The sequence below is a fragment of the Ictidomys tridecemlineatus genome, chromosome 2, assembly GCF_052094955.1.
Source record: "Ictidomys tridecemlineatus isolate mIctTri1 chromosome 2, mIctTri1.hap1, whole genome shotgun sequence".
Classification (NCBI taxonomy): Eukaryota; Metazoa; Chordata; class Mammalia; order Rodentia; family Sciuridae; genus Ictidomys; species Ictidomys tridecemlineatus.
Genome location: NC_135478.1, coordinates 160,926,924 through 160,941,920, shown reverse-complemented (window position 1 = coordinate 160,941,920; position 14,997 = coordinate 160,926,924). Strand labels below are relative to the sequence as shown.

The 14,997-nt window shown below is 33.4% G+C and overlaps 1 protein-coding gene across 4 annotated transcripts in view; it reads left to right on the top strand.

Moving 5' to 3' along the window:
• Znf277 (zinc finger protein 277) overlaps window positions 1-14,997 on the top strand; it is a 192,088-nt gene that overhangs the window by 105,772 nt on the left and 71,319 nt on the right. For 3 of the 4 annotated variants that reach the window (XM_078040065.1, XM_078040064.1, XM_078040063.1), the window contains exons 6-11: window positions 171-281; window positions 1,969-2,101; window positions 8,494-8,561; window positions 10,150-10,246; window positions 11,859-11,901; window positions 13,076-13,250. In XM_078040065.1, the coding sequence (XP_077896191.1) occupies window positions 171-281; window positions 1,969-2,101; window positions 8,494-8,561; window positions 10,150-10,246; window positions 11,859-11,901; window positions 13,076-13,250 (627 nt within the window). Of the gene's footprint in view, window positions 1-170; window positions 282-1,968; window positions 2,102-8,493; window positions 8,562-10,149; window positions 10,247-11,858; window positions 11,902-13,075; window positions 13,251-14,560; window positions 14,910-14,997 lie in introns of those variants that run through there. The other variant, XM_005340419.4, reaches the window with a different exon arrangement.

Sequence of the window (14,997 nt, the reverse complement as noted above, 5' to 3'; positions counted from 1 at the left end):
ATGTGATTATGTTTGTACTTACGTACCTTATAACATATTACTCTTCAATAGCTGAAATGTTTATGCCAGTGATTAGTGCTTGTTTAGTCCTCTTAATTATTGTTACATGATTACTATTTCTAGCCTAATTTGTTCCTAGATGATTTGTAAATAATATAAATTCTTCATAGATCTGTTCTTTTGAACCACATGGCCAGAGAGCATGCTTTCAATATTGGATTGCCAGACAACATTGTAAACTGCAGTGAATTTCTATGTATGTTACAGAAGAAGCTTGACAAGTAAGTACTATTTTATGAAACATGGCCTAGACATATTTTAATAATGGACTGTGAATTTTTAAAATTAATTTGATAAAAGTAATTGAAGAAATGGAAATCTCCTGTGCTGGAAGAATTTGCATTTTGTACAACCATCCTATCTTATGTAGAATATACTGACTTTAGTGTTTTTAAATTTTTTCAATTACAATATGTCACTTATGCCAAACAGTGTACATACCATAGAAGATATATCATGTAGAGTATGAAGAATGTACTTATCATGTAGTCTAAGAAATAGAACATTATTTATTCCTTTGACTCCCTGTTTGCCTTTTTCTTTTTTTATCTCCCCAGAAATCACTATTCTCAATTTGAAATTTTAATTCCTTTACTTTTCATTGTAACTTTTTTACATATTTAATAAAGAAATATATTTTCAAGGTATTAGTTAATTCAGTTTTATGTGACATATAGCCAAGTATATGTATTCTTTCACCTTTTATTTTTTATTCAAATTAATATATAATACTTCATTGTCCCAAGGTTATATTCTAGCAACCTTTAATATTTAAAGCTTAGCCTGTTAAAATAATGCAAGAAATTTTCTGAATCATCAAAATTGCTTTCAAAATGTTTCTACTTTTTTCTAGGAAAGGGCCCAAAGATTTTTTTCCCCCCAGGATCTAGTTTTTGAAGAAAATATAATGCTCACTTGCCTGGAATCTCAACCCACTACATTAAGAACAGTAACATATTATAAATGAAGTAGATACAGATGTGTGATTTAAAAAAAAAAACAAAGTTCTTAACTTGAATTCTGTTATATTATTCAATTATGTTAAGATGAATAATTTCACTTGTTAAATGACCGTTCAGTTTTAAAAGACATGATGTGCATTCTAATAAGATTAGCAATAATGAATATCAGTAATCACCTTATTGCCCCTAAGTTATTTGCTATAAAAGAATATGCTTATTTCTGTGATATAATAAGCAAAAGGATGTTTAATAGAAATTTTTTAAATTCAGAACTAAAATATTGGAAGATTACAATCACTGAGAGTTCATGTAAAAGAGATTAGATTTACTCTGTGGTTCTGATGACTGATAGATAAAAATTGCAGGCAGTTTCAGCTGTCAGACTTGGTAAGAAAAAAACACTTTTGTTAGTAATCTGCTCAATACTGGTAATTACTGCTTTATTAAATGATGAATTCCCTACTAATGGAGATATTCAAGCAGAAGGCATATGAGAATGATATAATAAAAACAGCTACCGTGTATTTTATTCATATATATGTATACATAACAGTTCATAACACCTAATAAGTGCTCAATAAATATATATGAAATTATAAAAAATCTAAAATGTAAATATTCAGTTTAGAAATCAGAAAGTAACAACAGAGAGGGCAAATATTTTAAAACTTCCACAGGTACTAGGGACTGGCAAACCTGCAAATTAGTTTACAGGATATACCTACCATGTGTTAATTATCATATGCAATAGAGACAGTCAGTGCTAGTTGCTATTATAATTATTTACTAGTAGTTTGATTACTAAAGCAACAAGATAATTCCAACAAGGGTAGTTTGAATATTTTGTATGACTTAAAATGAATAAATACAATCTCAATAAAGGTCTCCTATAGTTACTATCCAAGAAACTTGTTTAATCTTAACAATGTTTGTGTATTTCTTTTAGTTTGCAGTGCTTATATTGTGAGAAGAACTTTAGGGACAAAAATACACTTAGAGATCACATGAGAAAAAAGCAGCATCGCAGAATCAATCCTAAGAACAGAGAATATGACAGATTTTATGTCATCAATTACTTGGTAAGCTTTCTTCTCATAATTTAAAATTTAATTGCAGTTCTACAAACAAAATCTTCCTAAAGGCCAACTAATGTTTGAATAAGAAATTAGCACAAGGGTTAAAATATAATTGAGGAACACCTTCAAGCAGCAGTTAGCAGTGGTTTACAAAACATGATTTGATTTGATTTGCATTTGATCTGGCAAGTATTTATATAGTACAAATGTCATGTTCTAGAACTCACAGTGATTGTTACCAAAAAAGAAAAAAGTATATCATTTGGATGTCCACATACCATCCTCCACTTATCACCTTATCTATTAACTTGAGGCCAGAGACTACTGTATTCTCTTCTAAAAACATTTGTTGAGCACTGGTGCTATGCAAGATGATTATTTAAAAGCAATTTCTTTACTCTTTCCCTTCCTCCCCACTAAAAGACTCTCCCATTTCTCGAAAAACATGTGTATCATCATTATTCTCTGTACCCGTTTTGACTTGTGTTGTTGTTTGGGGGTGGTTTTTTATTTTGTTTTGTTTGTTTTATGATACTGGAAATGGAACCCACGGGTGCTGTACCACTAAACTTCATTTCTGCCACTACTTTTTCTTTTTTTGTTTTTCGTTTTTGTTTTTGTTTTTGAGATAAGGTTTTGCTAAATTGCTCAGGTTGCCCTCAAACTTGTGATCCTTCTGCCTCAGCCTTCCAAGTCACTGGGATTACAGGTATGCACCACTGCACCCAGCTGAACCAGCTTTTTTCTTTTTGTAGTACTGGGGATTGAACACAGGGCCTGGCCCAGTTTATTTCCAGAGTCATTTTTAGGGAAACCAATGCATTTGACTATGCAAGCCAACTTTTATTTGTCTGCCTGGCAGGGTGAACTAACCAAGTTACCTGGATTATAAAAGCATTGAAAGCTCTTCTTGCCCAGAAACTTTGATAGCATTTGCTGTCTTCTATAGATTACAGTCTTTTGGGGTAAAAAGAGGTATTCAGTTGGAAGCATATGCCACATTGGGTACTTAGAAATATGGGAAGGGGTTTTGGATTGTCACAATGACTAGGGAATACTACTGGTCCTACCCTCCATTCCCCAACTTTTTAATTCTATTTATCAAAGGAAGGAAACTATTCATTCAAAGAAAGGAGTTAAGTAATTCTCAAGAGGGACTGAAAGAAAGATGGGGAGTTTTGTTTTTAACTGATAATTTCTTAAGCAATTAAAATTGGGCTTGGTTTGGTTTTTTCCTCTTAATATGAATGAATTAAAATGTAAACTCATTGGCCACAGAAGGCTAATTGAATATAATCAGCCCTTTTATCTATTGGATAGAAAGAAGCATATCCTGAATTATGTTGGAAATCTCTACTCTTAGGCTGGAATTTTTGTTTGTTCTGACATCCATATAATGTTAAACTGAAATTCCCCATGAGAAGCAAGTTTAGCATGTGTTTGAAGATTGACTCTGGGAGGTTTCCATGGTTTGTTTCAAATGTTTTACAACCAGCTAAAGGCAAAGGCACCCTTTGAGTTCTCTTGAAATCATTCAGTTGTACTTCCTAGAGCAAGTGCTGCTTCAGGGCCTAGCTTAATCCAATAGGGAGTGGACTTCAGTCTTATTTCTAAGAAGTATTGAACTACTGCAGCAAATTGTGATAGTAAGTTAGTAGTTCTTCCTTATGGGACTGTTTTAAGCTAATATTCAAAAGCTTAGAATTAGTAGAACATTGTATAGCTGGAGGTATTTACCTTTTAAAGGATACTCTAAAGAATCTGCACAATAATATTCTACTGGCACTTTTTGAAAAGTATATTTCATTCCCAGGGCATCAAGTAATATAACTGTCAAAACTAAAATAATTAATAGGAGTGCCAGCTATATCTAGGTGAGTATGCTAGATTGTAATGGACACATAGTATCCATATTTACTGTGGCAAATGATGGCTAAAGAGAAGATAAAGTTTTAATGAATATAAAATGAAATTAAATCACAGCTTTAGGGTATTATTGACACAAGTCATTTTTTTAAATCCAGTAACTATTAGAATACTTATTATGGGCTGGCACCATCCTAGGTATATATATATTAAACTTAGATATTTATATTAAATCATTTAATCCTAATCACATCCCTATGACACAGGTATTTTTTTTAGTTGTAGATGGACACAATATCTTTATTTTATTTGTTTTTATTTTTATGTGGTACTAAGGATCAAACCCAGTGCCTCACACATGCTAGGCAAGCACTGTGCCACTGAGCCTCAACCCCGGTACAACACAGGTATTATTATTAAGCCTATATTATAGAATAGGAGACTGGAGCACAGAATATAAGTAATTTTTCCCAAGTTCATATAACAATGAAAAATATTTATCTTCTGCATCAGTTTTCTTCATTTTTCTTGTTCAGATAATGCATCTTATGCTTTTGGTTAAGTTTTTTGGTCAAGTAGTGGTATTGATTTCATAATGATATTTTTACCCTCCCTTGCCTCTTTTGTAACAAACTAAAAAGTGACCCAACATCAAAGTAAGCTAACTTTAATCTGTGCATTAAGTCTCTCCCCTATACACCTATAGCCTAAGTAGCACTATGCACCTTCCTAATAGGGTAGATAGCCAGTATCTAAGAGATTTGGGGGAGGAGCTTAAATTTGTTGTGATGCCTTAGTATTATGAGAATTCTGTAAACATCTTTGAAAATGATTGAAGAAGCCTATAAAGTCTCTAAAGATATGTAATGCCTGAACTAGAGGAGTGCTTACAAGAGGCTTCAATCTTAATAACTTTCTAGGAATATTTTAAAGAATATTGTTGTAAAAGAAAGTATTATAATACATGGAATGTGAATATAAATAGAGTAATGTGTTCCCGATAGTAGTAATGTATAATCAGAGGGAAAAAAAGAGGGCCAACAGTTTCTCTGTTTTCTTTTAAAGTCCATTTAACATGGAAAAAGAAAAGTCATTAATATGAAGTAATATAAAATTTTACTTAAGCAATGAATAATAATAATGCTAATACTAAAAAGTTTTAGTAAATGAGACATTTATGGTTTATTCCTCTGAGGGAAAAGGCTGACATGATTGTGCACAAAAGACAGAAGAATTGTTGTATTGGTAGTCGGCGCCTGGACAACCACTTCATTGGCTTCATATCATATGTTCTACATACATTTAAGTGCCTTCCAGGACACAGCTGCTAGAACAGAAAGTAAAACATAGCAGACAGGATGACTAATTTGATCACTGCTCTCAAAGAGTTCAGAGGTTGGCATGGGAGACAGACAAGTAAGCTTGTGTGTTTGAACACCTTGCAATGGTGTCTACATAGTCAGTATTTCACCTGTTTTATATCCTTTATGCAATAATTGTCATCCATCCATAAAGTTCCTCCCCTCCCAAACACCTATAGAATCTCCAGTATGCAGTGATGAAAGTGTCCAGGATATCCTGGCAAGAGACTTTCCAACAGTTATCAAGGGAGGAGAGCCAAATTGACAGGTTCCTTTTTTCTTCATAGGTGAGATTATTTCCATGTTTAATAATTCATATCCATTTTCTGAATAATAGCCAGGCTTGCAAATACATTAAAAATTCTTTGCAAAGTCTGGATTATCTACTTCAAGTTCTCAGTTTGTTTTCTCACAAACAAAAGAGTTCAATAAGATAGGGTGGTTAAGGGACAAAGTACCAGTAAGTTTCACTAGTCATGTACTCCTGCCTCAGCGGGCAACAAATTGCTTGCCATCTTTCAGCTTTTGGCTACATATTCCCATGGCGCTCATGTATCAAGTCCTGAGTTTTCCTAAAGAGAATTAATTTTTTTCCATTGTTTTATCATTTGAAAATGTTTTACTCTTAAAATATACAAAGCCACGTATAATAAATATAGACTCTTAAACCTGTTTCTCATGGTTTTGTTATAGTTCGCTCTAATTTGTTCACATTTTAAATGTTACTGTTTTGTATGTGTGTGTGTGTGCGTGTGTGCAAGCATATGTAAGTGTGTGTATTGGGGTGAGTGTGCTGGTTGGGATCGTTTCTTTTTTTTTTTTTTTTTTCATGTTTTCTTCCACCCTCTCATTGTTCATAAGCCATCTGATGCTGGGGTTTGAGGGGGTGTTCTGTACATCTTTATTGATATGGCTTCCAAACTTTGTTTTTCTTGCATCCTTTGCTTTCCTAAATGATTCATTAGCAGGCACAGCATTTTAATTAAAGAGTTATGTGCTTTATTTTTTGTAATTTTTTTTTCTCTGTGGGTCTTGTTCCTGTAATAAACCATACATTTAACAGTACCAAAGTAGAGTGCTTTAGGGAAGCCTGGGCCATGTCACGTGGTAATTGCTTATATTTCCTGATATACTAGTGAACATATATTTCTATTTTTCTCTCAAGTTTGATAAATGCTTGATACTATATTACCTAAGTAAATTCTTACACGTTGTACTGAACACCACAGAAATTGTAAAATTATGCTTTTCAGTTTGGAAATTTGACAGTGAAAGGTATTTTGTTGTTGTTGTTGTCCTTTTGGCTCAAAACATTTATTGATAAACATCCTTTTCCTATATCGTTTAGAATGATAATATCACAGATGGTTCATACTTGAATAATATCTTGCAGCAATAAAAGCATGACCAAAAGTCCTTATCCAGAGAGACCAAATATGGAAAGAAAGATTAATTTATTGCCAAATGTTCTAATAAAGATCCTGTTAATAGTGTAGAAGCCATTCTTGATGTACTGTAATGATGTTTACATGCTTTATGATAACTCTGGGAAGTATACTGTAAAGTCCAAATTTACTATCTGTAATGATACCTTCAGAACGTCTTATTAAGTTTATGGATGATAGATTTTTCTTTCTCCCCCTAAATCATAATGGTACTCACAGTTCTTTGTTTTTAGTTTATTGAATACTTTTGAGAAAAATGAATATTCATAACTAAGTGAATTTGGGTGGTGTTTTTCCAAAAGAAGGATATTGAATACTGTTATCTGTGCTTATAGCAAGTCAAGCTGGAATTGACCCCCTTCAGAGGTTCCTGCTTAAAGGTGTCCATTAATACTTCTACATTCCTCTATGGTGCACCATCTGCTTTTGCCTAGCATAGTTTGAGGTTGGGTGGAGAGAGAAGACAGGACAAAAACAGGGAATTGCTCAAAAGAAATCACTGGGCCAGAAGAAATCATTCCTGCTCTTCACTCCATAAAGTTTTGCTGGAATTGGGACGAGGCTTGCCAGACATAGCCTTCACAAGGGAGAATTGTTCTACTAACTGTAAGGGATAAAAGGGATTTGAATGGGTACTTGAGCACCTACTCATGGCCAGTACTCTGTGCTTTATAGACATCTTTTAGTCACCTTACAGAATACTGTTGAGGTAAGTTCTAAGTTGTCCTCAAATTTTTAGATTTTTTCAGTTATAATCCAACTCACAAAATACTTTCTAGTACCCACTGTATGCATGAACAAAGACCACATCCTCCTGGACAGTCTAGTGGGGGAAATGAACAAATAAGAAAATAAACAGATACAGACTTAGAAAAACAGTACTTAGAAAAACAATAAAACATGACAGAAGGAAAAAAAACAGTGACTTGCAAGAGGAGTATTGTTTTAGACATAGTAGTCCAAGGAGGCTCAGGTGGGATGGTTTAAGCAGAGTCCAGAGTGACTGAGCCAGTGGAGGCACATGGGAGAGCAGCATTTCAGGCAGAGGATGCAACAAGTATGAAAGAGCTGGGTGGTGTAACTATGCTGTGTCCAAGCCATAGCAAAAAGACTGGTCTGGAGTAAATTGAGGAAGAAAAAAGGAACTGGGAAATAAGGATGGAGACAAGGAAGCTATGGAGGTCTCATAAGCCATCATCAGATCTGAATTTTGTTCAGAGTGATGGGACGCTGTGAGAGGGTTTGTACATACAGAGAAGTATCCTTTGAAAGACTACAGTGGCTGCTGTCTGGGAAACAGACCACAGAGGCCCTAGAGTAGAAACAGTCCATTTAGGAGGTTGTTTCAGATCTCTGTCAGGAGATATGGTGGCTTTTTTTAAAGATTCACAAGACATTCTAATACATACCCAGGGTTGAGAAAACACTGATTTAAATTTAAAAGAAAAGAACTTGATTGCAAGGATACTTCTGCTTCTACAAAAAGAGAAACATTGAAAGCTTATTAGGATATAACTATTCTTATCGCTGAAATAAAAATCTTAATATATCCTACCTGTATTGTTTCAAAACTATTTGAGTGAGTTTGGTTTGACTTTCGGTTTTTTAGTTTTGGGGGGTTTTGATTGTTTTTATTTTGTTTTGTTTCATTTAAGTTCTATGACTATTTTCTGTCTTCTTTCCCCTTTTCTCAATCTGTTTACTCACTATTCTTCCTACAAAGGAACTTGGAAAATCATGGGAAGAAGTTCAATTGGAAGATGATGGGGAGTTCCTAGACCATCAGGAAGAGTAAGACTTGTTGCTGCTAATTAATTACTGTGTTTCAAGAGTAAGAAGATAATGCTTTGGTTTGGTCTAAAACTATCATTCCAAAGAGAAAAAATAAAAAGAAAGAAAATCCCCTCTTTGAGCCATGCATTTTTTCATGTAATATGGAAAGAATGTGAATCCAAAATAAATCTTACAGAAAAATCTAATAGGAAAGACAGTTATTCCAACTAAATTAGCACAACAATTATATATAATTCAGAAAAAAATTTATCCCCAAATGCCTTACTTATTCAGTTGATCTCCAGATTCTGAAATCTTAGGACCTTGGAACTCTCACTGGAGTAGAGTATATAACCTAATTATATTAGGTTATATTCTATACCTTTGGAGTATAGAATATAACCTAATTGAAGTTAATCTTTTTCTGTGTTTATCCCATTGATTATTAACTTAAAACATACATAGCTACTTTGCTTGAAATTACAAGGTTAAGAAGTATTCTTTTCAACCTGAAAGGATTCACTGTTAGTCATTCTCTTTTTAATAAAAGCTATTTTACCTTTTTTCTCTCCCAGGATTTTGGATTCAGATTATTTTAGTAGTGAAAAAGTCCAAAGTTGCAGAGGTACCATTTGCTAAATTTACTTGATATAGAAAGATTTAGGTAGCGAGTCCTCCAGACTATAATAAAAATATTTCTTTACCATTAGGACATACTAATTACAATGTTTAATAGATGAATGCTGAAGTTTTAATGACATAAAACATTATAAATATTAATAGTCATGACCTTGAGCAGATGGGCTGGTGACTCCCACCTGGATGCATAGGATTAGGGAAAGTATTCACTGTTTTCTAATTGGGAGGCTTTAATGGAAATTAGGTTAGGTTGATTTTCAAAGTCAAAACAATGATGATTTCTAAACTTGCCAAGAGAAACTCTCCCATTTGAATTTGAATGGATAGTTCCTTGTCTTCACAATTCTTCCACACTGGCATTTTTACTTTTATTCACTTGACAAGAAGTATTTCAAAAATACATGCATGTAGATCAGGGAAGTACTAAAAGGGATCATGTATACTTTTTGAGTTCTCTGTTTAAAACCAGTTTTACAACTTGCCCATTTAAAAATGATCAGTATTTCCCTTGTGAAAAATACATATTTTGCTTTTTGAAAATGCATTGTTTGTCATGCAGAAGCGCTCCCAACATCACACTCGCCTCACAGCACATGCGCTTAGTGCTTGTGGTTAATGAGAGCAAGCACCACATATCTTGATATGCTTCCTTTACAAATTAAACCTAGTTGTCTCAGGAAAACATTGCACTGATTCTATCTTGAAATAGCTGCTCAGAAGAATGGCAAATATGAGAAAATGGAGCAGCACCTGTTTTCTATTTATTTTAATTTCATGGTGCTGCTTTGAATTTCAAAAGCTATAGCAGAAAGTTATAATATGATGTGACAATCTTTACCAAAATGTCAGAGTTGAGATTGGCAGCATTTTCCAGGGATGAGAAAATAATACCAAGTCGCCATGTAATGCAGCTTCTTATTTTAAAGAATATCCATGCTTCTTGTTTGTTTCTTTCTTTTTACCCCAGTAAATGGTCTGATTGGGAAGAACATCCTGTCTCTGCTGTCTGTCTATTTTGTGAAAATCAAGCAGAAACAATTGAGAAATTATATGTTCACATGGAGGTGAGATGCTTTTATACATTTTAATTTTGTTTCATTCTGACAGGAAGCTGATAATTATTGCACCTTTGTTTGCTTATATTTTGTTTTCTCAATCATTATTCCATTTGTAAAAGTGCATTAAGCAAATAATCAAAACAGAAGAGACAGGACAGGTCTATCAAGGAGAACCAGAGTGCAGGGCGGTTTACTTAGTATATATGACTACACCAGGGTGCCTATTAGTACTGGGATTACACAGACCACTAACACCATCCCACCTTTGAGATGCTTACAAGATAAAAAATAACAGTACCCAACTATAACAGTAGAGATTCAGAGTCTTTTCATTGCCTCTGGAGAAAGCATGAAAGGACTATTAACTGGAAAATCAAGAGCAGGTATGTTGCCATTTAACATTCCTGGAAGAATGGGGGAGAAGGTAGTAGGTTAACAGTGTCCAGGGTATGGTCTTATAGAACCTTCAGTTATCAAGATTTGGAGAGAAGAAATTCAGGTATATCCCCAGCCTGCTTTTCATTCTGGGTGCCATTTTTACATTTTAGTAAAGCTTGAAGCTAATAGTTCTAAATTTTACTCATCCAGTATACCTAAGAGAGACATACTCCCTACACCTCTGATCTTCAGTATATTCTGAGGGTAGGGAAGGGGAACATAATAATTTATATCAGCTTGAGGGATGAAAGGTGATTATAATAGAAAAATATTTCTGAGTGATTCTGATATTCTCTCCATCTCTTGCTCTCAGCTACCTTTGTCAACAGTGGACCATGCTCTCTTCTTCATTCCTAAACTTTTTTAGTTCAGTAAAATAAGAACGTGGGTAGTCTTAGAAAGGTCTTCGCCCTTATGAAAGCAGAATATGTGTGTATAGTTTTCTGTTTAAATTTAACTGCTAATAGCCTAGTGTCTTTCAGTTGAAAGGAACTGCAGTACCCTCTGCTGTGTAGGGATCCCATCCTCAATAGGTGGCTTCAACCTCTGCTTGGTCACTTTCAGTGACAGTATATCATAAATTCCTGACGATCATGCATGTGATGGCCATCACAGTTAGATGATGTCCATCCTTCATCACCTTATATATTAAAACATTGACACAATTGCAGAAAGGAAACAGAATAAAGCAAGCCTCTGCATTGTGAAAATCAAAAGGAAGTATGATTTACAGGAATTTGGAAGTGAAGACAAACTTCCATGTTTAAATTGTGTATTTGACAGCATAAAAAAGAAAACAGAAATGAGTGAAATTGCCTATCTGCTTGTGGAACAAAGTACCTGTATCCATAATTCTTGTCTAGATTCCTTGTGCAGTAGAGCCACAACATCTTACCTGCACACTTTTACCAGACTACATATTTCAGACACAGTAAATTATGAAAACTATAGCTATACGCTACAAATAATTAAAACATTTTAACTTACTGATATGATTTCTGTGGACTGTGCTTTAAAAAGAAGTTGAATGTGAGGTGAAGTAGTTAGAAAATTTCAAAAGGGGAAGATGATGAACTCAAGCTATTTCTGGAGTACTCCAACTCCTATAAGCTATCTGTATCTTTATCCTGAGAGGTTAAATAATTCATATGCTTACAAGTGTATTCATTACTTTTTTTAGGATGCACATGAATTTAATCTCCTCAAAATAAAGTCAGAACTTGGTAAGTTTGATTTGGAAGTTATTTTCCATGATGCTGCATTTTTTAATAAGCCAACCTGTACATGATGACTGTGTTTTATAGCTGTGATTGGAGAGCACACAGCCAAAATGGTCTGTATAGATGGTCCTACCAGAGCTCTCTGAAGTAGTGATTCTCATCTGTTTTGAACTATAATATTCAAAAATGGTTTGTTTTCCTTCACATAAAATTTCACTCACTTTCCTAAATGGATAAGTGCTTTCTAGGAAATATAAGTTAATCGTTCATTCTATCATAAAGTAGAGAAGACCAATAGAAAGAACACAGGTTTTTGAAGTCCTATTAGAGTTCATACTCCAGTTCTAACACTTACTGCCTATATTACCTTGGAACTCAGGTCAGAAAAGCATTATAGTGAATAATGTATCTAAAACACCTACTGCAGTGTTTGGGAGTGTAGCTACCATTATTCATTACACATATATCCAACTGAATCATTCTCAGTATCATAACATGGAAGAATTAGGGACATTGAGTTATATAGTACTGATTTCCTCATGGATCTCAGTGAAGTTCTCACTTCTCACATTTCAGCTTATTCTGTACTTGCCTAGACTCTTGGTTGTGTTGCTCTTACAGACATGTATATACATTGTATATGTAATTAGTAGTCAGAAACATCAGCTCTAGAGCTAATAGCCAGGTGTCACATCCTAGTTCTGCCACTTACTAGCCATGAAACCTTGGAAAGTTTAATAATATGTAATATAGATATGATACTACTACCTGCTGGTGTTTTGTGAAGATAAAATATATTAATATATGGAAAGTGACTAGAATAGTCCTGAGCACATAAGCCCTGTAAGTATTGACTCGAATTATTTGGTATGCTTTATAATTGCACTGCCTCTTCAGATTGGTTAATTAAGTGTCCTCTAAAAAATTATAACAAAGGATTTTGAATGTTTTCACCATAAATGATGTTTGAGGAAATAGATGTTTATCCTGATCTAACATTACAGTTTAAACATGTAGCTAAGCATCACATGATAACCCATAACAATGTAGAAGTTTTATGTTTTTACATAACAGTGTAAAATATAATTTTAATTTAAACTTCAATTGAAAAGAAATCATAGCAGTGCAATATGGGTCTGACCAGTTGTCTAATGATTCTATATGCTGTCATTTTCAGGATTAAATTTCTATCAGCAAGTAAAACTGGTCAATTTCATTCGAAGACAAGTTCACCAATGTAGATGTTATGGCTGCCATGTGAAATTCAAATCCAAATCAGACCTAAGGACTCACATGGAAGAAACTAAACATATTTCACTACTTCCTGAAAGAAAGACATGGGATCAACTAGAGTAAGTAATTCCAAAATAGGTATAAACTTCTATGCTCTGATTTCTTTATTCCATCTCTTTAATTAATTTCTTTAAACTTAAAAAAAGGAATATATATATAGTGTAAAAACATGTATTTTCATTCCTCAAAAACCTTATCTTAAAATAATCCCTTAGAAATAACAGCAACTATTTCATACTTTATGGTGTGGTAATATATATAGCTATAGACAGATACAGAAGTAGATATGGACTTTTTAAATTATATTTCACTAACAGAATATTGTAAACATCTTTCTGTTGTATCATTTTTAGCTTTCTAAATATTTCATTATATGGCTTTAATATTCTAATTGTTTTTTGATATTTCAGTTGTTTCTTTTTGTTTTGATAAATAGTAAATAGTGATAGAATGAATATTTATATATGCCTACATTTTTGTGCACTTATTCTAATTATTTCATTTAGGTAAATTCCTAGAAATAAAATAACTCTGGATATGCATGCTGCTAGACTTTTGTATATTTGTTACATAATGGCACTTTGAAAATTAAACAGTTGGTCATCTGATATGTACGTATTGAGCTGTTGTGAGACTCCCAAGTATCTTTTAACAGTCTAACCTTTCTGGGCTAGCTCCCACATCATTCTTGATAACCTCAGCTGTGGAAACCAGCTATGGGGTTCTAGCTACCCAGGTTTCTCTATTCTCAGAGAATGTTAAATCAGGTCCCCCCAAAACACTAGTCAAAAAACTGTAGTCTTTCTCCTTCAGAAAAATCTCAGATTTGTGAGAGTCCATATCTACTCGGATTCTTTTAATTCTTCTTACAAAGATTAGATATGAAGGAACCAGTAATGATTAGATTAAGAAACAGAACACAAGGAGAAACCTAATATTTTCATAGGGTATTTGAAGAATTTGTGTTTGATAAAGTAACTATTTTAACTTTGTTATATAGGGAATAACTGAGCCTTTTGAGTAGAAATTAAAGGGACGTCATTCTCATATGAAGGAGGTATTATCTAACAACTAGAGCTACCCGATATGAAGTAGGCTGCCTTTCAAGATAGTGTTTCTTATCAAATAGATATCTAGTAGAGGCTGAATGGTAGGTAGCAAGACTGGATTTTGCAAGGCTCATGTTAGACAAAAAAAAAGGAAAGATAGTCAAAAGTCATCTCCAGTAAAACCTTTGCAAAATTTTATGACATTGTTAGTAAGAGAATCTAGCAAAATTATAATAATGTATGTTTACGTTCAACAACTTAGAAATTTTCTAGACAGTTTATTAGTTAGGTTATTCAATATATCTGTGGTTGTTTTACAGGTATTACTTTCCAACCTATGAAAATGACACTCTCTTGTGTACACTGTCTGACAGTGAAAGTGACCTGACAGCTCAGGAACAAAATGAAAATGTTCCCATTATCAGTGAAGATACATCTAAACTAGATGCTTTGAAACAAAGTAGCATTTTGAACCAGTTGCTGCTTCAAGAGTGCTTGACAAACTAGAAGAAACTGCGCAGAAACAGTTTCATGTTTTTCTTCTGTGAAACTTATAGAATAGTTTAAATTTGAACACCAGCAAAATATTAATTCTTGATGAAATGATTTTTTGTAGTGAATGCTGTTTTCAAAAAATTAAGTTGAAAAATAAAATGAGGACTTTTTATATTTTGGCTATAGTTATATTGTGTGACCCATCATCTTAAATCTCTCATTTCATTAAAGTAATAATTATCTATAATGAAAAATCCAGAAA